This window comes from Manduca sexta, chromosome 9, assembly GCF_014839805.1.
Source record: "Manduca sexta isolate Smith_Timp_Sample1 chromosome 9, JHU_Msex_v1.0, whole genome shotgun sequence".
NCBI classification, from domain to species: domain Eukaryota; kingdom Metazoa; phylum Arthropoda; class Insecta; order Lepidoptera; family Sphingidae; genus Manduca; species Manduca sexta.
The window spans coordinates 9,794,929-9,820,376 of NC_051123.1; the positions used below are offsets into that span (position 1 = coordinate 9,794,929).

General features: G+C 34.4%; 1 protein-coding gene across 1 annotated transcript in view; it reads right to left on the reverse strand.

Moving 5' to 3' along the window:
* Positions 1 to 1,539: 1,539 nt before the first annotated feature.
* The window catches only part of LOC115449523, a 54,498-nt gene continuing 30,589 nt past the window's right edge, over positions 1,540 to 25,448 (reverse strand). Inside the window, exons 7-24 of the mRNA XM_037436838.1 lie at positions 13,101 to 13,254; positions 12,574 to 12,735; positions 12,134 to 12,233; positions 10,962 to 11,100; positions 10,439 to 10,605; positions 10,058 to 10,137; positions 9,569 to 9,736; positions 9,244 to 9,351; positions 7,265 to 9,149; positions 7,092 to 7,191; positions 6,768 to 6,996; positions 6,300 to 6,694; positions 6,035 to 6,222; positions 5,688 to 5,829; positions 5,229 to 5,356; positions 4,802 to 4,920; positions 4,163 to 4,360; positions 1,540 to 3,390 (exon numbers count right to left, since the gene is read on the reverse strand). Coding sequence (XP_037292735.1) covers positions 3,244 to 3,390; positions 4,163 to 4,360; positions 4,802 to 4,920; positions 5,229 to 5,356; positions 5,688 to 5,829; positions 6,035 to 6,222; positions 6,300 to 6,694; positions 6,768 to 6,996; positions 7,092 to 7,191; positions 7,265 to 9,149; positions 9,244 to 9,351; positions 9,569 to 9,736; positions 10,058 to 10,137; positions 10,439 to 10,605; positions 10,962 to 11,100; positions 12,134 to 12,233; positions 12,574 to 12,735; positions 13,101 to 13,254 — 4,609 coding nt within the window. The 3' untranslated portion in view covers positions 1,540 to 3,243. The remainder of the gene's footprint in view (positions 3,391 to 4,162; positions 4,361 to 4,801; positions 4,921 to 5,228; positions 5,357 to 5,687; positions 5,830 to 6,034; positions 6,223 to 6,299; positions 6,695 to 6,767; positions 6,997 to 7,091; positions 7,192 to 7,264; positions 9,150 to 9,243; positions 9,352 to 9,568; positions 9,737 to 10,057; positions 10,138 to 10,438; positions 10,606 to 10,961; positions 11,101 to 12,133; positions 12,234 to 12,573; positions 12,736 to 13,100; positions 13,255 to 25,448) is intronic.

Consider the following 25,448-nt stretch of genomic DNA (forward strand, 5'->3'; position numbering starts at 1 on the left):
AATTATATTTTTAACAATTGAATAGATATAGGTAAATGGAAAACATATATTGGACAAACATTACATTGCTAGTTTTAATTTTTTATTAAACCTTATATAAAGTAAAATATTTTTTTAGATTGTACTAGTTTTTTGATAATTTCTTATCAACTTAACATATGAGGTTAAATGAAATGTTTGTAGTGATTTTTGTTGTAATATAGTTTAGTAGTTGTTTATATGTAAGTGCATATTATACTGTACACTATAGTAATTGACTAAGGCCTAAACCCTCTTAGTAGTAGAGGAGGCCCGTGCTCAGCAGTGGGCAGTAAGGTTAGGGCTCTTATTCCGTCTACGGGGGCATAATCGTCATTTTGCAATTACGAGCTCTCTAATCGAAGGACAGTTTTGGTGTACGTATAGGTAAATAGGTGATTATTTGATTCTCCTCACACCTTTGATTTAATACATGTGTATTAGTTACCAATTGTCAGTCCCTTTGATGTAGAAGAAAAATATCATGAAACCTTTATACTAAAAATATCCCCATAAGAATTTTTAATCTGCCTAAAGGTGCTGGGAAAGTCACTTTAGGTCTATAAGAAATGTATTATAGTTTCTATAGTTGTATGAATATTTCACTAGATGAAGGAAATTTATTGTGCCTCTAACACCTTAAGTATATGATTCAAATGCCTTATATGATTCAAACGCCTTATAGATTTCCAGCGCCTTATATATTTCCAGTACCTTATATTATATCTCATTCTCATTAATGTTAGTACCTCATTCACTTTGTATTTCAGTTTTAAGTTTCAAAGCACTATTTGATTATATTGGGGAAAGTTCAAAAATACAAATATTACCGTTTTAAATAATTTAATTTCATCTTTTCGTATGAGTTTTACATCTAATACTATCTAATAAAGTTATTTTAAATTAAAAATATTTATTTGTTAGACAGGATATCTCACTAAAGTGCTTTGTTAAATAGTATAGAAGTTGCACAACGGGTTGGCTCGAGTTAACGAACATAATAAATGAAAATTGTTTTTAAGAAAATAGATGTCTGTAATTATTAATAAAAAGATCACAAAGTAGTAGTTATGGTTGCAACTAATTATGAGCTTTATGAAATTCAGCAAACCCGTTGCCCTTAACAATTAATAATATTCTAATTGGACATATATTCCATACATTACTATGAAATAAAACAAATTTTCCATCCAATAGCTTGTGCTACATCGATATTTCTATATTTATGGCTAAACTCGAATAAAAGGTAAAATTGTACCCGTCATTTGTTTTGTTCAAATTCGGATTCTTTTGGCTTTGGTACAGATTGTATTGTGGGAATGTGTCCAAAAATATTCAGTACGTTATGATTTGAAATATAGATTTTACGATCTAATATGACGATATTTTCGATACTTATCGATACTAATAAATTGTTTTTTTACTGATTCACATAGTAAATGACTTGGGAATATAGACGTTATATTAACTTCTTATTTATTTTGGTGTTAACAATTATATTTGTTTTGGGACTATTTTCGCTTTGGTATTTAAAGTTATGTTCGGTTACATTTTATCGAGAAAAATATCATATACAGCTTTATTTTAAACGCGTCACAATCTGCTTGTTTCGAGAATATAATTTCCAAAGAGAATATAAATTACTAACATTAATTTTACAATATGTTATTACTTATAGCAAATCTGTCAAAGATGTAATACTATTTAACAATAGATATTTAAATAGAACATATTTCGCTAATATTTACAGACTTAAAGTTTATGTTAGAACTCCGAAAGAAACTACTGATTTATGTGTCTATTTGTATTGGCACAATAGAGATTTACATATATCTACTATATTATATATTTTATTAAAATATTTACACTATCTAACATTGAGATGATGTAAAAATATCTGCTAAGATTAAAACATAACTTAAAACCTACGTAAGAGCTGTCGCAGCGTCACATGACATTGTATTGTGCTTCATTATTTACCGCAATTATAATACTTTAAGCAAAACTTGAGGTCTTAATGCTAAATAATCAAACATTTATAATCTGGAATAAACTTTATCATATAATCTGTGATTTTAAGTTACAGGAACTGTAGTCACATAAATTTTAAAACTAGAAATGATCAGTAAACAGGAACTATAATAAGATACAATGAGGCATGTTCAGATTATTTGTCCTGACTTACATCTAGATTTAATGATACTGATGTTAATATTCTCTTGTTATTCAATTGCTGTATTAATGTTTTTAATGGTACACTTAGTTTGTGCATGCTTTCAACCAGCGAGACTAAGTCACTATAAATTAAACTATGAAGTTTAACTTCTAAAAGTCTAATAGGACTAAATTGATTACTAAAGAGATAGAAGAAATACTACAAAATTTTAAAGATTATATTAGAGATTGGTATAGTTATTCTTTCATTCATCTCAACAGTCGATTCGTTTTACTGATTTTTAAATTTATCATCAAATAGAGATTCGAAGTCGACTGTTGCGTACATACAAAGACCATGCATAACACTTATTGTAAAAGTAAGAAAAAAACGAAATCATAATCATCAAAGAACATAACAATCACAAGTAATAATTGACCGTCAGTTTGCCGGTCGATTTCATTAGGACTTATATTCTCTCGTCCGTTGCCTACATTTCTAATCTCTCTTGTATCACCATCATTTTCTATTGTTACTGGATTTCTAACTCCCTCATTTACCTTACTAGTACTCGTGTTCTTGACTTCTCCGTTAGCTTTATTTTCATTCTTTAAACTATCGCCAGAACAATCATTTCTATCTATGTTTTCTTCTTTGCCAACGTTCGCATTTGATGTTATATCAACTTGTTTTAAAGGTGTCCAATTATTGCATTCGATATTGTCATAATCGTGTCCGGTCGGCCGGTCGGGTTCTTTCTTGGACATATATAAATTTTCTGTTGATTTTGCTTTATTTTTTGGAATTTTTGCTCCTTCTCTCTTATTTTTATTTATTAATTTAATTCCCTGCTTACATTTATCATTCTTTTTCTCTCTACATTTACTGTCTTCTTCGTTCTTAACCATATCCTTATCCAAATTCAAACCTCTAAGTTGATTTCTTTTCATTTCGTTACTCGTTTCGGCGGTTTTATTTTTTAAACATTGTTTCGTTTCCCCATCGATGCATAAAGAACTGCTGATTATTTTGAAATCGGACCTGGATTCAAGTCCGTTTTGCGTAACGGATCAGAGTCTCTTATGCGAATCAGTGCTTGAACTCTTCAGGGATCCAAATCTTCGAGCCTGCGAAGTGGCTGGTGTAGTCCCGCGGTCCAAGCTCGCTGCTCGGAGAATAAGTCCTCTTGATTGACGAAGCGACGAATCAGGCCTTACCTGTAAAAATAAATTAATATATATTTTATGTTTTTAAACGACTCACTAGTGGTTTCTACGGCACGTTTCAATGAACAGTCTCAAATGCTAAGGATCAATCTCAGGACTAAACTAATCAATATAAATCTTGTCTTACTTCTTATCTTTTCACTAATATTATAAATGCAAATGTTTATATGTTTGTTACAACTAAACTCGGAAACAACTGAACTAAGTTGGATAAAATTTGGCACAATATAGACCATGTCATGGCTTCACCTGTAATCCATGAATAATTTGATTTCAAAGCAGACGGCGCCATGGATGGCTACAGTGATTTAGGGTTTTTGTAGCGAGACAGGATTTTAACCCCGGGCGAAGCCACATGGTCTACATAGTCATTTATAAGTATAGGTATCAAAAACTATTTTGATTAATTTCCGGTATGGATCTGAAGATAGTAGTAAACTACTATAAAAATAAATATATAAAATAAAAAAACGTTATTATTCCTTGCATTATTAAAGACTATTTTATTGCTAATAGGCGTGATATTCGTTAGTAAAACTTAAATTAATTGTTAATTTTGGTAGATTTTTTTTAATGCAAGAACCCCTCTATTGGATAAAGGCCTCTTCCAATGACTCCCATGTTTTTTTTGCTACTAATTTGGGCCGGCTATTTTTTTGATCTCTAAGCTATCTTCGAGATAAAAAAAACTACTATTAATCCTGTTCTCCGTAGTTTATTAGAGTCGTAAATCTATTCCTATCAAAATAAGAAATGTACTCACAGGTTCTCCTAGAGATCCCATACGATGCCTGGTTTCCCTTGTTGGTCTACTTGTCGGCTCGGTGAAACAAGTTTCCAGGGACCTTTGCGATGGGTCGCTGATGGATTGCGACAGCAGATGAGTCGTGGATGAAGAGTTTGAGTCTTCAACGTTTGAGAACTCGTCTGGGCTATCGTCGCGCTGTGGAGTGTCGGATTCCTTAAAACAAAACATCAGTGGTTGGAGGGAACTGGGTATTTTTTTATTGCTTTGAATGACGAGACGAGCTTGCCGTTCGCCTGATGGTAAGCGATACGACCGCCTATTAACAGTAGAAACACCATTCAACAGCTTGAATTACAAAGAATTGTTTGGTATTCCACTGCGCTCGCTATCCTGGGACGTGAGGTGTTAAGTCTTATTATGTTCAGTAGTTGCACTGGTTACAATGTTCTTCAAGCACAACAGTGACTACACACTGCTGCTTGTTAGCCGATCATCCCTTGTTAGCCGATATCATATTATTAGGACTATTTTGTACAACGGGCATTCCGGCCTGGACCGTATTTTTTTAGATTTCGTTCTCAAGAATTAACTTTTTCGTAATTAGCGTTTGATATATTTATATTCAAATATTGATTGCTGTTAAAAGATACGAACCTCTTCCAATTCACGTAACGTGCTTGGATAGAGATGACGTCTCGCTTCTTCGCGTTCCCTTTTCTCCAGTTCGTCGGCGAGCATCATTACTTCCCAGTCGCCACCACTTCCAGGTAATGCTACGACAATTGATTGATTCATAAATTAATACCATATTTCGAAATATTTAGAAAATAATTGTATAAGTTTAAGGTGCTTTCAAGCTCTATTGTTCTCTCTGTATATAATTTTCAGCTTTAAGCAATTGCGTTATTTGAAATGTAGCTAAAAGTATTGTTAAAATTATTAAGGTTGCATAGGCAAACACAAAGCCTTTTTATAATATAATGTGAACGGGCAGCATAATAGTATCTATTTGAATTTTCTCTGCATGAATATGGTTAAGATTTAATTTTCTTCTGTGGTAATGAATTTTAAAACCTATTACCTCTGATAGGCGATTGGCTCCCGTGGCTAGACATGCTCGCTCGACGTCGGCGGGAAGTGTTCTCTACGAACTCTTCGAACACCGGCGTGTGCGGCAACGATTCATCACTGCTTGATGATGTTGATGATCTAAAATATAAACATGATGCATATTGAATATATTAAGAACAAAACATTACAGCATAATAAAAATACATTTAGTTATATAGTTATATTTCCTCCAAACAACTTCCTATATTATTGCATCTTAATATAGCATGTACATTTAACGGTAAAGGAAAATGTCGTGAGGAAACCTATATACATAAGAGTTCTCAAAAAAAAAAAATGTTCAATGGTAAAGTTTGCACGTGCACTAGGCCAGCGTGATGGACGGAACCCTCTCAGTACTAGAAGAGGCCCGTGCTCGTTAGCGCGATAGTATAATACAGAACTGGTATTTTTATTCTATAATACTCACGTATCGCTCCAGCTATAGTCGCTTCCCATGTCTAAGACCACTTCGTTGCAGTTGCTAGTTGGCTTGACAACTGGTTGTCCTCGATTGTACCCGAAGAAGGAACCGAGACTGAACTTGCGATGTTGGCGTTGCCGTCCATGTTCTATAATTTTGTGCATTTAAAACGATTTTACAATTGATAATTTTTTTTTTATAAATATGTCTTTTTAGTTTTTTGTTTAGTGTCTAATAGGAAAGAAAGTCGTTAAAATAACATGTCATAATTTGAGGGGAATCAACAACTGTGTTGAAATTATATTTGATTTTTCGCAATGCAGGTAAAAAAAAATTACCTTTACAATACTCACTCCTTTCATGCCTTCCTGTGTGATGCATCCCAGTATCAACAGACAAAGTCTTCTTGATCTTCGACTTTGTGTTGCCGAGGTGGGAGCCGAAGAAATGGAATGGCATGCCGCGCCTGCTCGAACGTAGACTCGACTGCTCCGGGCTGAGTAAGGATCGGTCTTCAGAAGTTGTGTGTGGGGATAATGGTCTAACAATAAAATATTTACAGGGTTATACAGCAGGGAAATGCAGGATTATTCAACTAATATAAGGAGATTAAAATACCTCGTTAGATCTTGCATTTCCATGCTCTCCTGGTCGCTCTGGTCCTCCCAAGACTTCCTTTGTTTCAGCTTAGCAGCCCTCTTCCTCGAATAGGTCCCAGCCTTGCCATCAAGGTTGAGATCCAGCCTTTTAGATTTACTAGCAGTCCAATCTTCTCTACTTGATTTATCTGCCCTATTGGATAATGATTCAGCGAGGCTTTGCAATTCTGAATACGATAGTTTACCTAACTCAATTCCTTCAGTCATTTCGCTTAGTTTTTCATCTGTTAGGTCTTCTGTTTCAGATGTTTCGACGATGGCTTCTTCTTTTTCAACCATCTTTTCTTTGTCTTCTTCATCAGCACTTGCTGTGGGGGGTGAGGTTGCAAATACTGTGTCTAAGGAGTCACCCCTCTGTTGGAAAGTTAAAAATTATTTAAATAAGTTAAAATTTAGTTGAATTCGTCTTTAAAAAATCGAATCTCACCATGAAACCTTCTTCTGCACCAGAGGCATCTTCACTTCCTGAACTACCATTTTTGGTTATGCTTTGACTTATAGTAACACCGATGTCAGTGGGAGATATCTCAGTTCCGGGTTGCTGTGATGTTGGGCTAATTCCTGATAAACCTAACCTTTCTAATTCCTGGATACGTTTTTGAAGTTGACTGATTATCTCATCGCGTTTTCTCACTTCATTTTCTAAACTATTAAACCTGCAATGAATAACAACATAAAACCCACACATTATACCTTACGAGTTAATGCCTAGAAATTATTTAGTCAATGTTTTAATCTCGTTAAGAATTACCTCTCTTGAAATTTTCCTTGTACATCGTGCAAATGGCCTTGGATTACTTGTTTTATACCTAACAAAACTTCACCAAAATATTCCTGTTCTTCCAAAGATCCTAAAATAAAGAATATATTTACTAGTATATTAAAATCTATTGAAAACATAAAATAATGTAATATTAGAAATACCTCGTAATAATTTCCTCTGATTAGCAACTGCCGATATTAAAGTAAGTTTCGGTTTCTCTGAAGGCACTTTTATTTCTTCAGGTCTTAAGCTTTTAAAATCATAAACGGGTTCCGTCTTTGGTTGTAAATTGCTTTCAGTTCTTATATTAGCTTCGATCTCTTGAGGTGCTACAGGATCCTCAGTAGGTCCTGTGATTTGGCTGCACGGGTCAGGTGTTGCTTCACCTACTTCTGTTGTTAATGTAGAAGATACCTGTGGTATGTTGCTAACTGTAGTTTGGGTGGTAACATCAGGCATTTGAAAAATATTACTTTGGGCATCAGCGGGGGCACTGGCAGGTGGCGAAGGCAATGTATGCCGGTGAAATGTTACACTTTTTGCGAATTTTGAATGCCTTGCAGCATATCCTTCTATAGTCGGCGCTCGAATTAATCTCCTCAATTCGATGCTTCGTTCTGGACTTTCAGCTGGTGTAACATCTTCGGATAGTTTTTTAAGAATTGATTTCAATGTTCGCCTTTCTAGAGTTTCATTTGATTCGTGACTACCGAGAGAGTCTATGGATTTTCGTTTATATTTCCTTTTGTCCATGGTGCTACCCTCAGAATGACTCCTCGTTAACGTATCACAAAGTAAATCTTCAGATGAACTAGTACAGTCTAGGCTAGAGCTTCGAAATTTGACAACTCTTTCTAGTTCAGCAAGTTTTTGGCGTTCGTTTAAAATTTTTAATTTTTTCACAAACGGCAACCCGCCGTATTCTGGAGATAAGTCATCAATTGATCTATATTTCTTAACTCTAGGTAATAACATTCCTGGTGTCATTGGTTTACTTTCAGGCGCTTTCACAACGTTCTTTTTGGGCGATAGCGTTAATAAATCTAAAGATTTCTCTTGGACGGGTTCCAAAGGGCCTGTTATAATAACCTTACCTTTATCCGACTTATCACTATCGCTACCAACTTCAACATTATTATTGTCTATTTTAACAAGTTCCGCCGTAGTTACTATAGGCACACATATATTTACAGCTGTCTCTGTTTCGCTTCCTTGCGATTCCTTATTGATATCAACATCTTTCTTCTCGTCAAGGCTAGATTTGCTTTGACTTTTTGAATCTCCTAGTATAGCTGCCTTCTTAAGTTTAGACCATGGCTTTTTACTTTTTAAATCTTCTTTACTTTCTGTTGTTTGTAATGGTGTTATTTCGATAGCAGCCTTTTCAACCGATGGCGCTTTATTTTTTTCTGCAGATGTATCACTATCTTTTCCACTTTGTAATAATTTTAATTTGTCTCTAAATGTTGAGCCAACTGCCTTCGCCGGTGATTTTATTTTACTTACAACGGAATGTGGAATAGATATCATATTGCTTTCTGTTTTTGGTGTAGGTTCTACAACTGCAGCTGGCTTTTCACTGATATCTTTGTTAAGTGGCTGACACACAGCGGTACCATCACTTTGGACTTGTAATATTTTATCCTTGAAACTAACTTTTGGTCGCGATGCGCCATCGCTGGATCCTGACGAGTTTTTCCTAGACATTTTTGCGGTAGGACTTTGAAGTTTTCCCGGAGAACTTGATTCAGAACCTTTTCTGATCGGGCTTAAAGTTTTAATTGTTGGGCTTAGAGGGCTTTTTATAGAACTGGGGCTAATCGTGTCCGAACTGGAAGGTTGATTGCTGGTCATTGGGGTTAGTTGATTTTTCTCTCGTTCTTCTTTAGCTTTTAGGAGCATTAATCGTTGGATTAAAGGCAGGCCAGCCCCTATGACTTCTGGTTCGCTGTCGGGTGCAGCACTAGTCGAAGGTGTTGGCTGAGCTGTTAGTGATACCACTGAAGATGTCGAATGTCTTTGTTTTGCTACTTTTTCTTCACGATCCTGGAAAAAAGTACGGTAAATAGGTTATAAATTAAATATCTGGTTTCAGAAGCATTTTAAACCATGCAATATTTTCGCAAATAATAATAGTTACCTGTTTTTCCTTAAGTAGCTTCAATCTTGAGAGCAGCGGTAAACCTGCCCCGATAGGTGATATGCATTTTTCACCATCTTTGCTACCAGATGTTGTTTCACCGTTATCCTGAAATAAAACAATTACTTATAATGTGTACGTAATGGGTTTTAAACAAGTTTTTTTTTAATTTAATTAAATGTGTCTAATTCTAATTATAATATTAATAAATACTTATAATTTTTGTTTTGAGCAAGAAGTCCTTTTTAGTGTCACTTTCATAAAATAAAATACGTCATGCAAATCATTTTCCTCTTACAATATTGCTTCTATCTATATCTCTTACATCATGATGTCCATGGTGCTGAGAGTCATCGCTCTCGACTCGTGGCATTCTTCTCAGCACTTTGCCATCAGTGGTTGTTCTTTCTGCCCCAGCGAGTGCTTGTAATTCCAAAGATTCCCCTGAACGACGAGCTCCTCTTGATCTGCTTCGGATGGCATTGCGGATACCCTGCAAAGGAATAATCTTGAACTAAATTAATAAATAATGTACATATTTTATAAAAAGTTTTTATAAAAAAATGGATTTCCTCCTTTGATAGTTGCTACATTATATTCTGGGAATCAGTCTTGAGTTCTTGCAGTTAGCTTATGTTTTTTTTTTCGAAATTGCTTAGTACTAATTTGATTAGATGTCAAAGGCTAGTTTCCAATATAAGGCCGAAATACTCAATAATAGCATTAGTTTTAACTCCACCTACATCTTCTGTAATAATATACAAGTAATGTCCCATTATCCCTCAAATAACTTACATAATACAACTTAAATTACCTTTACATCACTGCGTAGTTTGTGAACTATCCTCTTTGATGCGCTGTCGTCTCCGGCCATTTTGTCCGGGCTAGTTTCACCTGGAATTGACATGTCATTTGTGAAGTTATATATACATTATTATGATCCTTAATCGCGTAAACATAATATTCTATATTTCAAAGGTATGTAGGATTGCTAATTCGTATAAGGCTAGTGTGGTGGACTAAGGCCTATACTCTTTCAGTAGAGGAAGACTGTCCGCAGCAGTGGGACAAAATATAATACAGGGTCGTATAATAAAATATAGGTAATATATTATTGCGTTTTATTATTTGGCTGCTTATTAAGCTACAATCCACTTAAATAAAGATGGTAGTTATTATTTAGTTTTTAGCTAACCTTTAGCACATTTCCGCGACATGTTTTTTGCTTCTTGCAAACGCTTTCTTCCCAACGTTTGTAGTATTTCTTGGGCTTCCGGATAGTCTTTCATGGCTGCCAACACATCTTCTCTTGATAACGAGAATAGTTCTGAATATCCTACTGAACGTACATCTGCTGTTCGCCTGAAGAAGAAAATGTTATCATAATAAGCATTAATAACATCTATAATAAGTTGTATCAAGATTATAATCCTGATTTGAAAAGTAATACAATGTATAGATATTCCAAATTTGGTATTTGTTCAATACGTACAATATTTAAAAAGTATATTTGCAGTCTCAATAGGTTTTTAAAGACATTAATAAATTATAATTCGGATGAAATCTAGAATTCTGCTGGGTACCTAATATATATTCTGATGTAATTTGATTCTAATTTAACAGGAAAATGTATTTGATCTCTAAAATCATAGCAAGAAACGATAAGGATCCTGCACAAATATTGTGTAACACATAATACATAAGTATTGTGTTCATACTTATTAAGCCCGTCGAGGTTCAGTATGCCTATTTCGCCGAAGAAGTCCCCCGCCTTCATGGTTGTTAGCACGCGTCCGGTCTCAGAGATGACTTCTAATATTCCGTCTGCTATTATGAACATTTCTCGTGCCACTTCACCTGTGAGAATGTTAATTATTCACTACAATGATTCGTTCAGAAATAACATGCTTTAAGAAGGCAATTACGATTAGTGTTGGTAAGTATATATTAGAGCAAGATTCCAGAGTCCCCAGACTTCATTTATTTTCTCAGAAATAAAATCTTTGAAATAACGTTGTGTTAGTATATACTATAAGTTACGTTATTTTATATATTTTATTTTTGAGAAAATAAATAAGGTCTGGGGGCTTTGGGATCTTGGACTATACGTCTGTTTCAGTGGCGACGGATGAACTTTTCTGAAAGGGAATAAAACACGACTTTTAATTAATAATGTGCATAAATGTGGTCTGCAAATCGTTGTAATGATAATTAGATTTTACATCAATTACAACAGGGAATCCGGCAGGAGCTGTATGGCCCCTTCGCTACTTGTTTGTTTGTATGCGATGTTTTCAGACAGCATTTTTCCGATTGAAAAATGAAAATGAAAAATATTTGTATTTAACACAAAAGATCTTATACGTAACGAATATACAAAGTATGAAATTTTACAGTAATGTACGAAATTAATCAATGTACTTTGACTTTGACAACGGTCCCCACATTAGGCAAGCCTGTATCGTGGGGTTCCAAATTAAATATTAAAATAATAATTAAATATTATATGAGTTCCGTAATATTTATATTGTATTCTTTATACTAAGTATCAGCCCGGAGTCTGGAATTTATTCTAGAATGGCGATATGCTATCCCCTATCATATGGGACGGAATACGAACGGCGGATAGTGGGTGCACCAATTGCGCCTCTGTCCTCCCCTTTGGGGATTCAAGAAGTGTGTGTGTATAATTTTTTTAAAACATATAAAAAGATTTAATGATTTTTATTGGCAATCCACACTTAAATCATCATAAAGTGTTAATATTTTTTATAAATAATATAAAATATACATATGAATCGAAGTTATGTAAGCTTGCATTTACCTCTTAAAGCCTTCAAAATAAGTACAGATCTAATTTGGTACATAGGATTAGAATAATATATCTTACCTTTTCTACAAATTGAATCTCCAGGAGTGAAGATATAAGCTTTCATTTTGAGTACAAGGTCGTGGAGAAACTCTGGTTGGCATTCTTGAAATATTGTGACCTACGAAAAAAACATTTCGGTCATTAGAATTTTAACCGAAAGGTCAATGAAATAAAGTTTAATATTGAATAGACAATTATAATTTTGGTTCTGATCCTAATTTATAGACATAATGATAGTACGTAACAGGAAATAATGCTTAAAGAAAATGAGTTTATAATATAACCAGTCTTGTTTGAAAAGTATAACAATATATATATTTATCGATTTAGTCTAAATTATAATTGTATTTGGTATTAATCCAGAAATTGTAAAGATATTTTATATAATTTAATTCGTTAATAAAATATCCTAAAACTAATTTAAAAAAGGTATTACGATATTATTTAGAAAATCTTACTTTTTTCAATACACTCAAATTGACGTGCAATGCAAGTTCAGTTTTGAGTTTATCAGGAAGTAAGCCCAACGCTGTGTTGATGTCTCCTCCACCTTGGATTCTACCCCTGGACCACGAGTAGTCGTACCATCGCAGCACGCGGCGTTTCATTCCACCTGGCACCTGGAGGAAAAGATTAAGACAAGAATATGGTTTTATTTGACGTTGAATAAAATTATAAGCCGGATTCTAGGATTGGTCAATATGATTCTCGGGTAGGTCCAGACGATTCTAGGTATGGCCGGGATGATTTAAGGATGGACCAAGAAGTTACTACGGTGAGTATTGGCCCAAAATAAGGTGTCATCGGTAGCTTAGTAAATTCTAGTATGAATTTGATTCTCCTGAACAATTCAAGGGTGAACGAATACGATTCTAGGCCAAGCCAGTACAATTCTAGAATAGACCAATTTGATTCTCGAGTAAGCCAGGAAAATTATAAACCGCCTTTTGCCTATGTTTTAATACATATTACGATCTAGAATTACCTTATGATGTCTCATGTAAGTCTTGGCGCCATCCAGAAGTCGTTCAAACTCTAGCCGATTGGCATTCCTGTTGGTAATGACGTTGCCCACTTGGCCCACTATTGTGGCGAAAATGAACACGCCTATCAAGTAGCTGACTATCGTGAATATGTATCTGGAAAAGGTAAATTAGTTACGAGTAAAACAAAATGGCGGAATGATCGTATTTTTAAACGTAATTTGTGTGAACGGATCGATTTTTGTATTTGTAATTTTTTTTTATTGTGGTATGTTGGTTTCGAATTTTAAATCTATATTCGGCTTTTGTCTTTTATATACCTTCTTAGTGTTGTAGGTTTAATGAAAGATTTTTTTGGGAACATTGCATTTTATACAGTTTGATTGGTTGAATAAATAACTAATAATATTATTAAATAATACTTCGGTACTAATTGTTACTCGGAGTAGTTAATAAAAACGAATGTAACAAACTGCAAAATCAATAAGAAAGAGGAAAGCGGGAAAAATATTTAATTATTTAAGTAAATAACACGGTGCTAAGATTTTGAAAGAAAACTGAGTACTGGTTATAAAAAAAAATCTTTATCCAACCAATCACCTTGCATATAAAAATAAACCTTGAAAGCTTAAACAGTAAAAGCCAAAATTAAAATTACAAATAAGAAACAATACAAAAAAGTGCAAAGTTTTCGAACAGTTGCAATCTTACGCATCAACCCAAAAAGCGAACAAAAAATCACTAGCGGCATATAAAATGGCGGTTTCAAACAAGTGAAGGCTGTTCGAAAACTTTATGTAACTCCGATTCGACATCGTAAATAAAAAAACAAATAAAAATGAAAAAAACAATTTATGGTAAAACCGATCGTCCACTGTCCCACGTGGCGTAGTGAAATAATAAAATAATCGAAACCATATTAGCCTTTGTATAGCGTTTGAAATTGAATAGCTGAATGTTTTGTTTTGCTGGTAATGTCGGAACTTTAGTTCAATTTCGTGAACATAATGAAGTTTTCGGCTACGTACAGTGGGACAGCCGGTAGACGAGGAGCACAAAGGAAACTAGTCACATTTATTTTCGTTGTTACCCAAACTTTGTCGCTGCGAAGCGAACAGCCTCCAAATTTCTGCCGCCGCCATTTTATTTTTTTATTACACTCCACAACTGGCTGTTTTCCTCAAACACAGTGTTTTTATGTTATGAGATAAAATGTATAAAAAACATTTTTTAAACTTTGATCATTTACATTCTAGTTATGTGTAATTTTACTCTAAAATAAGTGCCAGTTACAAATAATTATGGGCAATATAGTTTGCTTTGAAAAGTGCACAATAACGTATACTAAATTATGAATGTAAAATCAAAGCAACAGTCAATTTCATATTTATTTAAGCAATGCTTTTTTATGTTCTACGCGATGTATCGTCAAAATGTGTTTAAAGAAAACAACCCACACAGTTAGGCAAAGGAAACACAATCGTAAATCCTTTAAATGTACGGAGGCCTGCGATTGGTCAGATCATAATAATATCGTTATAATTTAAGACTTATCTAATAGGGTTATTTGTTTAGTTCGCATTTGCATAAAAACTTTGTTATTCTGGTAGTGTTGGCTTGGTTTCACACACTTATTTACCGTATACTACACAGCATGAAAATCAGTCAGTAGATATAAAAAAATCCGCTTTGGTTACATGATATTGATCAAGATATCTCGAAACGCAGACCATATTTTATTAGTAAATTTCATTCACATTTTACAACGTGCGTTCCGAATTCTCAAGAAATGTTGAATTTCCTTGTCGTGAAATGACAATCATAATCGAACTCTCGAACGGATTTAAATGTGTTTTTAATCCCTATCGATTAAACTGGGGATAGAAAAAATATATAAGTACTTTTTAAAAACGCTATCCATATATATTACACTACTTAAGAATGGACTTTCCTAAACCCTGATCAGCGACGATATTCTTAAGATTAGCTCCAAAAATCTGTTTAATATTGTAATACCTATTTAACACTTACTGGTGAGTATTAAAAAAGAATAAGCCTATTGAACAACGAACATAGCTTTAGAAAACACAATACATTTCATAGAACTATGTTTGAAGGCTACTTAAATGTACAGATAGAAAAACACTGGCCACTATTACCAGAAAAAACAAGGACACTAAAAAATAAGTTGTCATTAACAACGATTTTGTCCAAACTATAAAAAAAAGCATTATAATTTCATATGCTATTAAGTAATTGGCAGGATACCATTAGAATGGTATTACAACTTAAAGTTACAGCTTGTAATTCAGACAGTTTCAAACTAGGTGCTAGTAGTGTCAGAATTTTAAAGTACCTTCCAGATTTCAATTACTCCGCCGCGCGGGAACATTTAAAATTGATGAGATTATTAGTACCCAGATGAATTTTGTGAGACTTGGACAAATTGATATCATGTTTTGACTTTGTTTTATCACTACAATTTAATTTTGTGAGGAAATATATTTTGTCTTAACAATTTTCCTTATATACTAGTATATCACAATCAGTAAGGGAAAGAACGAAATGTAAACAAAATGTTTTCTTGGAAGGATGAATAATTATAAGCATTGGATCTTTTTTATACGGGCACAGTAAATAACCCCACTACTCCTGATGGTAAATTTAGTGGGGTCCAATAGAATGTCGACTGGCGAGGGATGATTATTCCACGACAGTCGACACCATTATGCCTGTTGGAATCGGATATACACAGGTTAATCTCGGAACGTGACACACTTATGTGGGCAACTATGTTTTAATACCTTGTGTACGGTGGTCGCTATCCGGGCGGATATAAAATATATCCTACCACCAGTAAAGATGTGGCTTAGAGTAATGTGGTTTGAACATGATGTACAAAATCTGTCATTCACTAGCGCCATTCCAAATAAAAAAGTGGAGCCATGGTGATAAGACATTGTGGAGGTTTTCACATCACCATACTAGAAAAAAATACATTCTTCTACAATAGAGTCGGTTCTTACTTGCGTAATTACCTTGAAGTGCACTTTAATCATAATATAAATAAATACATCATCCAATACTCGTTACTCAGTTCAGGGGATTATCCAAGAAGCCTTAGATTAAATGCGATTTACTTTCATCTTAAGTGTTTTGAGGTGAAAGTGGCTGTTTTCAAAGGAAATTTTAAATGAAGACATTATCTGAACAGCTCGGTTTATGAAGCCTCGCTTGTGAAGGTTTATATGTTAAAGGGATCATCTTAAGATCTACATTATTTTTCTTTTTGAACATAATTAGCGTGTTTTTTAGTGTATACTTGAATGAATTATATTTTAGTTGAAGATTATGTTTGTTATGTATAGAAAAAAATGTTGTTTAATATATCTGTGATGATACGGTCAAGCCCGATTGTAAGCAACTTGGCTTTTAGTAAACAACGGTTATATCACCTAGAATTTTGAATCACAAAGAAATAGCACATCGTAGCAACTTCACTTAATAAAGATATTTTTTCCCACACTATTTGCCTTTATTCCACTTCATTGTCTTTCTTCGTAATAAAAAATGCAATGAGCAATCCATTACGGTTTCAGTGTCAAGTATATAGAGTCGGAAAAACACTGACCTTGTTTCCTCTTATTTGAAAAATAAGGAAACATTTCCAAAGCCGGAAAAGTGATAGCGGTATTAAATATAACGAAGTCCACTTAACTTTCCAAATGAGACGAAACATTTAATGTATATTTAAGTTGCGATGCTAAAAGTTAGCCGTTCCAAATTTGAAATTTTGAATTGACGGCGAATTCCACGAATTGACGTTAACGATTGTCTATGGTAATGAAACCTGTCGTGCACAACTGGCGACTGTGAAGTATCGTATTCGTAGAGGGTGGAAACAACAAACTAGAGACTATCGGGAAATACGACGTGTAACGGAAACGTTAGTGGATCTGTGTTTAGATTCAAATATGTACAGGCGTTGATTGTGTAGAGTATATTCAGTTTGTCTCAGTACTAATTTTCAAGCAATTAAGTGATGGTATAGGACATAATGACCTGATACAGCAGTATTGAAGTAATTTTCGCAGGGTCTAATCTAGGGGTAGATTGATGCCGGTGGTATCACCGGCGAAGGGACGCTAATGTGGTCAAGAATGAGCTGATCCATGGCCAACGAGATGGTGAAGCAAAAAAATATTCATTTATTTATTTGTTTAGGATTCCAAACTGAGTTTACAATGATAATCACTACATAGTATAAAACAAAGTCGCTTTCTCTGTCCCTATGTGTGCTTAAATCTTTAAAACTACGCAACGGATTTTGATGCGGTTTTTTTAATAGATAGAGTGATTCAAGAGGAAGGTTTATATGTATAATAATAAAATCCATTAAATAGTGGAGAAATACTGTTATTTTGTTATGTTATACCCGTGCGAAGCCAGAGCGGGCCGCTATGTTTTTTTATACAACGTTCACAGTTTTTCTGAAGTGTATTTAGTATCAGCATTGCACCCGTGCGAAGCCGGGGCGGGTCGCTAGTTTACAAATGTATCACATATTCATAACAAATAAAAAATCATTGCAACTCTGATTATATGCAACCACAACATGATAAAAATAAATGTTATCTAAAGAATCTTACATAAACACATCTTTACGTGAAATGGTATCGCAGCAATAAATTATTTATTTAGATTTCTGTAAGATCAAAAACTCGCAATGTGTTCTATAAAACCTACATTTATGGAAAAAGAAAGCTGTCACCGCCAAAATGGAAACGAAAAACATGTTTACGGCATTCGGTGCGCGGTGTTTTTTTGTAATTACATTTTGATAAAAGAATTTTTGTGTTTTGTGTCGTATAACAACGAAGTTAATTAATTTTGATGGAGAAGACTCATCATTTTTTATACCGTAATTCCTTGTTTAATTAGAGTCTGATGAAATTTGTGTGTACTCAGCTTTATATAAAACAATTTTAAATTTCAGCCCAAAAACGGGTATGTAAAATTATTAAGTATTTCACAAAATGTATAAAGCTAAGATGGCATCCTTAGTCATTTCTACCCGTAATCTAATAAATCCATAAGATTATATTGATACTTCCAAACAATATTATACGTTTACAACCAATCCTTTACAATGAAAAATAGCAACAATCTTTTTGCTTCTAAACTTTCTGACGAAACTTTCTCTTACAACCAGGACAGGACCGAGAGTGAGATGGGCCCTGGGGTACTTTTAGTTTTTTTTAACGAGGGGTAATCATCTCTCGTCAGTCGACATTCTATTGGACCCCACTCTACTTACCATCAGGTGCAGTGGGGTCGCTTTGTCGTGTACGTATACCGTTCCGCGGGTGCTTACAATCTCTATGATTTAGAAACCCAATTTTTACATACATCCAATGTTGCTCTAGAGAATCCACATTAAACTTTTCCGTCACAACCTCTTATAAGCCAATTTACAGTGCAGCCAATCTTGCCAGAGTACTAGCGTTGTCAAACACTTTAGACTTCTCTGAGCATTATCAAATTTATCTCGAACAAGCATTATTGAATTACGTTAGACGTTTCTGGCTAATATAAGCTTGTCTACTCTTTTGTAGTATGTCCTTTAAAAAGATAGATTTTTTTATTTTTTTTATTGCGTTGAATGAGGAGACGAGCTTGCCGTTCGTCTGATAGACGCGGCACAAATAGACATTGTGGTGGTACCTACCCAGTCGGACTCTCACATATGAGAGAACTACCACCAGTAATTCCGGACAAGTAAGTTTGATATTTATTAAAATTATTGTCTACTTTTTATTACAATTTTTGTTTAAGGCGATACCTCAAGGTCCATTTTCATACATTTTGTTTCACCTTTAATCTGGGTAACTAAACAAGTATTGGCAAGTAAAGAATTTAAATTCACGTCTAGTTAGTGATTAGTTCTCGCAGTTGAAAGAAAAACGTAAAAATAATTAATAATCATGGATATTTCTGCCTTTAAAATTTCGTCATATTAAATTTTAAAGGCCTTAAATACGATACAATTTTTTACATATTACATGCACATAAATTTCATCTCATCTCTGCATTACCGGTAGACTGATAAAATGCCTTAAACATAATTCCACCTACATATATGAATAAAATGAGAATAAATATCAAATGTGAGATTGCTTTCATCCAAATATTTCGTGTTTGGGTGGCGAATAAACAATTTTCCACCACGATGATTCGTGAAATGAAGTAATTCAAACTTTGCTGGCATCGGACCCCGAGGAACATTTCCCCCTTGTATTAGCCGGTTCTATTTGGACGCCATGTGTTATGATTGTTACATAATATTTATAATTATATACAACTAGTTGACCCGACAGAGGTTGTCCCGTGTTAACTATGAATTTGCAGCGCGCATTCTGTTAATCGCTGACAGTTATTTCAAGCAATTGACAGTTATATAAAATTAACATTATCGTTAAGTTTTCTTAAATTTTCTAATTAGCGCGCAATTTTTTGAATTTTTTTCTTTCATAAGAAAGTTCTACAATAACAAACACAAAAAAAATAGTGAAATCGGTCCAGCCGTTCACGCGTGATGGCGTGACCAAGGGCAATAGGGATTCATTTTTATATAAGTACATAGATGTTCGACTTCCAGACACTGTGAGATCTACGTAGATCGGAACGTAATCAATAAATTTTTATTTTTGTGCAATTTAAAAATTTAAAAAGCTATTGTAACTGACTTTTTGTACGACCAACACCTCAATCCGCCCCGTGACCATAAAGGCTGCTGCTTCGAAACGTCAAGAGAAAATTAAATACAAAAATCCGCCATAAAATCCGAAAACTAGTGTCATTTCGATGTCGAACATTCACGCAAACCTAAGAAATTATTATATTATATACAATATGATTTTATGAAACCATAAATATAATTATTTATTTTGTGTTTATAGGCGAGGAACTTTAATTAATCTTAATCATATCTTTAAAAAAATAATGCTATCTACCGTTTTCAATAAACGATCCCAATCTTTATCTACGATCCGACCCCGAGAATAAACTAGAATAAGTAATTTCTAAGTATGGCAAAGAATGTTTGTTCTGATTGGTCCATTTGTTTATTCAAAATGGCGGTAAGTTTGTAAGTAAAATATATCTGACCAAATCTACGTTTAAATTTTATCAAGCACTCCAAGTTGTCCATACGTCATAATACTAAATAGAAGAAAGCACCTTATTGCATTATAAATGTATACATAAAGTTTTAGTAAGGACTAAAACTTTATGTATACATTTATAATGCAATAAGGGATCGAAAAAAAGTCCTAACAATTAAAAACATGCCCTGAGCTAGCAACATCAATTGCGTTTCACTTTGCACAGAGCACACCCTGCCTTTAGTGTATTAAGAGTTTAATAAAATTCCCTCTCTAGGTGACACGGTTCAAAGTAATATAGGTTAAGTATCGAGTAAACTTATAACGCGAGGAATAAAGCAAACTAATTTTCCAATTTTATTAAGAAATTCTAGTATGACGTACGAGTTTGTATGAGTAACGGAGTACTGTACCCCGACTTATATTTTTGATACTTTATTATCGGCTAATTTCTATTAATGAACTTAGCCAACTTAGATAGCGAAAAAGGACCAGTCAGAGTTGTTTGACAAGCTTACAGATGACTTAATTCGATTGGTTTATTTTTCTTACTAGCTTTCTTCGCGGCTCCGCCCGCGTGGATCAGTTTACCGGGATAAAGTTTTCCAGGATATAAGTCCTGTAAGTACATTTTTTCCTGCGCTAAAAAGTAGCTGATATCCTTCCCGAAGTCTAATTATCTTTATAATACATTTTATCGAAATCCATTTGGTAGTTTTTGAGTTTATCACGTTCAGACAGACGCAGCGGGGGACTTTGTTTTATTTAAGGTTCGATCAAATATTTATTTTTATTTTCCATAAAGATAGCTACACTAGGCCGATAGGTCTCTAGAGATTCGTTGCCATACCAATTTGAGACACGTGGCGGCGAGAAAACGGAATGCCCTAATAGGATAACGTGCAAGAAAATCGACCAGTCATAAATATAATAAGCCAATATTTTAGTTTAACATGTATACAAATTTTTTTGCAGAAATATATTGAACATTCAAATATGGCATCGTACTTTTCATCTTGAAAAGTAGAATCTGAATAACTATTATATTCTTGACATATAATTTATTAATATTTGGTCAAACCACCTTCAATGAAACGAACGGATTTTTAATTTAAAAAATATAAAGAGATCGTTTTTTAATAACTTTCTCAGATCCAGATTATATTTCTTCAATATCTTTTTTGAGCAAGGATAGGACGCAAAAGTATATATTTAGAGAGCAGTAAGCTTTGAACAAAATTATGCTAAACCTAAACCCAAGATTGAAGACAAAATACTCATATACAAAAATTGAATCCGCCAGTATTTTCATCAGACCTAAAAAAAGATCATACTCATTTCCTTTGAACAATGTTTGTGCAAACTCAAAATGTTTTCAAAGCCCTTTAGGCTTGATATCCCTCGAGATTTTATGAGTTTTCGTAAAGGTTGGTCGCAGCTATAATTCACCAAAGACACGGTTGGGCCACGTTTGACCCCACCTAATTTATAGCTTCGATGGAGCTCTTCTAATTTAGTTAGATTTATTAGGAGTTTTGGCCATGAATTATACCTATTGATCCAATTTTTATCTATTTTATTATATTTGTTATGTAATAATCAGTTAAATTGTGAAGGAGTTTTGAAGTATTTTGTGCATTTTATAAATTTTATTCTCAGTATTCCGACTTCACTATCTAAGTATTTGATTGCCTTGGCTTGGTTATGCTGAGCTAGAATCCCGGATTAGGTCAACATATTTGTGAATGGGTTATCCCATATTAAAATTATTCTGTCACAACGCGGAGTCAGGAAGTTGACGGTATGATATCGCCGTGCCTCGGAAAGTATGTAAAGCTGTTAGTCCTGTGCCTGATTTCTCTCCGGTCATGTCGGATTGCCGTCTCACCGGACTATGAGAGTGAAGGAACAGAGAGTGCACCTGTGTACGCTCACATTTGTGTAAAATAATATTTCCTGCGCACCTGCCTGATCTCTATTAAGATTGGCCGACGAGGGCGAAATTAGGTTAAGATTAGCATGACTTCCATCTCATTGTAAGTGCCCAAACAGATAAACAGAAACAAAGTAATCCAGAGAATTTACAAAATAAAAATGCCTCCCATATCGACAACGTTGTCATAAGACTAAATTAGTTAATTATTATTAATAATAATAATTATTATTAGTTAATTATTATTATTTATTACATAAGTTACATTGTTATTCAAACTGAAAGATAAATATCTTGTCCATGCCATTCACAGGTTGTCTGGAAGAAATTAAGGAAAGCGATAATATGGCCAATTGCACTATTGTCATAATTTTATAATTATACTTATTTAATGTTTGTACTTTCACATTTGATGTACAATAAAGTATAATAAAATATATCCTAATAATTGATCATGAATTAAACCTTAAAATAATATAAATAAATACTAATATTTCATCGCATAAATCAAAAATGCAATAAAAACTAATAAGCAAGTGTATTGCTAAAATTACGTTGTCTATATGGTAGAGCGTCATGAATGATACATGTGTTATTTATTGGAAATTATATTAGCTGTTTACGAGTATTCGAGTTTAGGGACGTGAAAAAAGAATAAATGAGTTTTCCAAGTCGTAGTCGTGTGAAAATATGCTTATATATCGTATAAAATGGATCTTGTTTTTCTCATTCCATCGGGGATCATTTCCAAGAAAATAAGGTGTTGTGTGGTGATAATTTTGTCGGCAATAGAATGGACTACCAAGATGAAACACACATCACGTTTTATATAAAGGGGACGGCAGACGTGGATCCATGGCACCCGTTTTTTGTCAAATGTTTTTGTCGAGTCTGTCACCATATTGGGCAAAAATCCCAGACTCCGTTCTGATACTAAAAAAAAACAATATCAATTTGCCCGACCCGGGATTCGAACTCGGTGAGAGCGGTATCGTACCGCGTACGCAATACAACGCTACCAAGACAGCAAAGACGAATCGGACACGTTCAGTCCTGGTTCGAAGGCATGCATTTCTGAATCTTCGAAGTTACTTTATATTAAACTAGCTTTTGCTCGTGGCTTCTCTAGCGTGATGAAATTTTACGGGATAAAAGTCACACTATATATTTTCCCGAGACAAAAAGCCTATAGTCTATCCAGGGTCTTAAACTATCTCCATACCAAATTTTATAAAAATCTGTTCAGTAGATTTTGAGAAAATCGATAAAATACAGAGAGACAGAAAAGAGGACTTTGTTTTAAATAATATGTATGAACAGATAGAGAATTCTTAATAAAGCGAAATTTTATGGTCAAGCTCTTTAAAATTTTTAAAGATATTTATTATCCGCCAATGTTCATTACCCAAATAACTCAGAAAGAGATAAACATTTTAGCAGTGCGTAACTTCACGGCTTTTACGTTAATTCGCCATGACACTTAAGGTAAAGGAAAGGAAAAAAGCGGCCATAGCCTAGTTGAGTGCGGAACGGACTGCCGCGACAAATGTCCGCAGGTTCAAATCTCAAGGACACACTTCTTATTTTTCTAAAATGATGTGTGTATTCTTTGTAAGTTATCTCATACCTGAGAAGTTCTCGATAGGAATTTTGAGAGTGAAGTCTACCAATTCTCACTAGGCTAGCTAGCGTGGTGGACTAAGGCTTAATCCCTCTCAATAGTACAAAAAGCTCGTGTCCAGCAGTAGGACAGTATATACAGGGCTTATATTATAAAGGAAACATTTAACAAGCATCACTAAAGCGAAATTCCAAAGTTCACTCAACAAAAAATAGATAAGATTGACATGAATCCGAATCCACATGACTAACCATAACTTGCGTTGTTTCGCCTTCCGCATGATTGTATATTGGCGATACGATCAATGTCCATGAAAGATGATTTTGTGAAGAGAGTTGCGTACTCTTTCGTATTTTTTATTCCCGCGTTTTATTAAAAGGATAGAAACATAAAACAAGATAATATACGGACGCGTTTTATTTTCAGAAGGAAAGGTACAATTGTAACCTCATTTTGACGGGTTTATATCTCTCGTGCGATAAAGAATGATCTCATTGCCAAAGTGGAGCATAATTTTCTAAGCAATTTAAATGAGATGCCACTCGTCAGGCTATACACAGGCAATTATTTTCTTGATCTAAGAAGATCCAGAAGTAAGAATCGCGGATCAAGCCTGGATGCGATTGGCTCGAAACTGAAAAAGGTGGCATGATGCGAGAGAGGCCTATACCCAGCAGTGGGACTCTACAGTTTGTCGATGATGATGATGAAGAATTCAGAACGAAAAAGTAATAGACTTTTTATCATTTGTAAATGTCACATCCGTCGAAGCTCAGAGGCGACTGATATAAAGCAATTTTAACAACGAAAAGGCAAAGGTGCATTACCAAACTGAAAACACAGTACAGTTTATTGATGACGGTTGGATATATTTTATATCAGCCCGTACACAAGGTGTTTAATCCCGCCATAGTGGCCCATGTAAGTGTTGCGTTCCGAGATCAGCCTGTGTATATCTGGTTCCAATAAACCGGCATAAATGTGTCGACTGTCGACGGGTAATCAATTCTCGTCAGTGGACATTTAATTGGATTCCACTCCACTTACCATCAGGTGCAGTGAGGTACTTTGCTGTACACGTATAAAAAAACAGTAATTTGTCACTTAAAATCTCGTGGTAGACATCTAACGAGCTTGATTATCGTAAATTAGTATCGATTTGATTTCTTCTCGCAAACCATTTCTTCGGTCTAACATTAGAGTTCATGTAATTGCTGCAAATTGCGCGAATTAAATTGACTCTTGGTAATTTGTCTAAGTCAAAAATTAGAGGTTTCGAATTTCGAGTAAAATCTTTAGCACACACAACACATACACAACATCACGCATTTTATCCCCGAAGGGGTATGCAGAGGCGCAACCATGGCACCCACTTTTCGCCAAGTGGGCCATAGGGGGCGAGCCTATCGCCATATCGGGCACAAATTCCAGACTCCGGGCTGATACTGAGCAGAAAAACCCAAATATCAATTTGCCCGACCTGGGATTCGAACCCAGGACCTCAGAGCGCTGCCGTACCGCGCATGCAGTACAACTACGCCACCGAGGCAGTCAATCTTTAGTATTTTGGAAAAACTAACAAATACAGTTAGTTCTTATAAATTGACTATAAATTCGTTATTTTAGTTTGCTA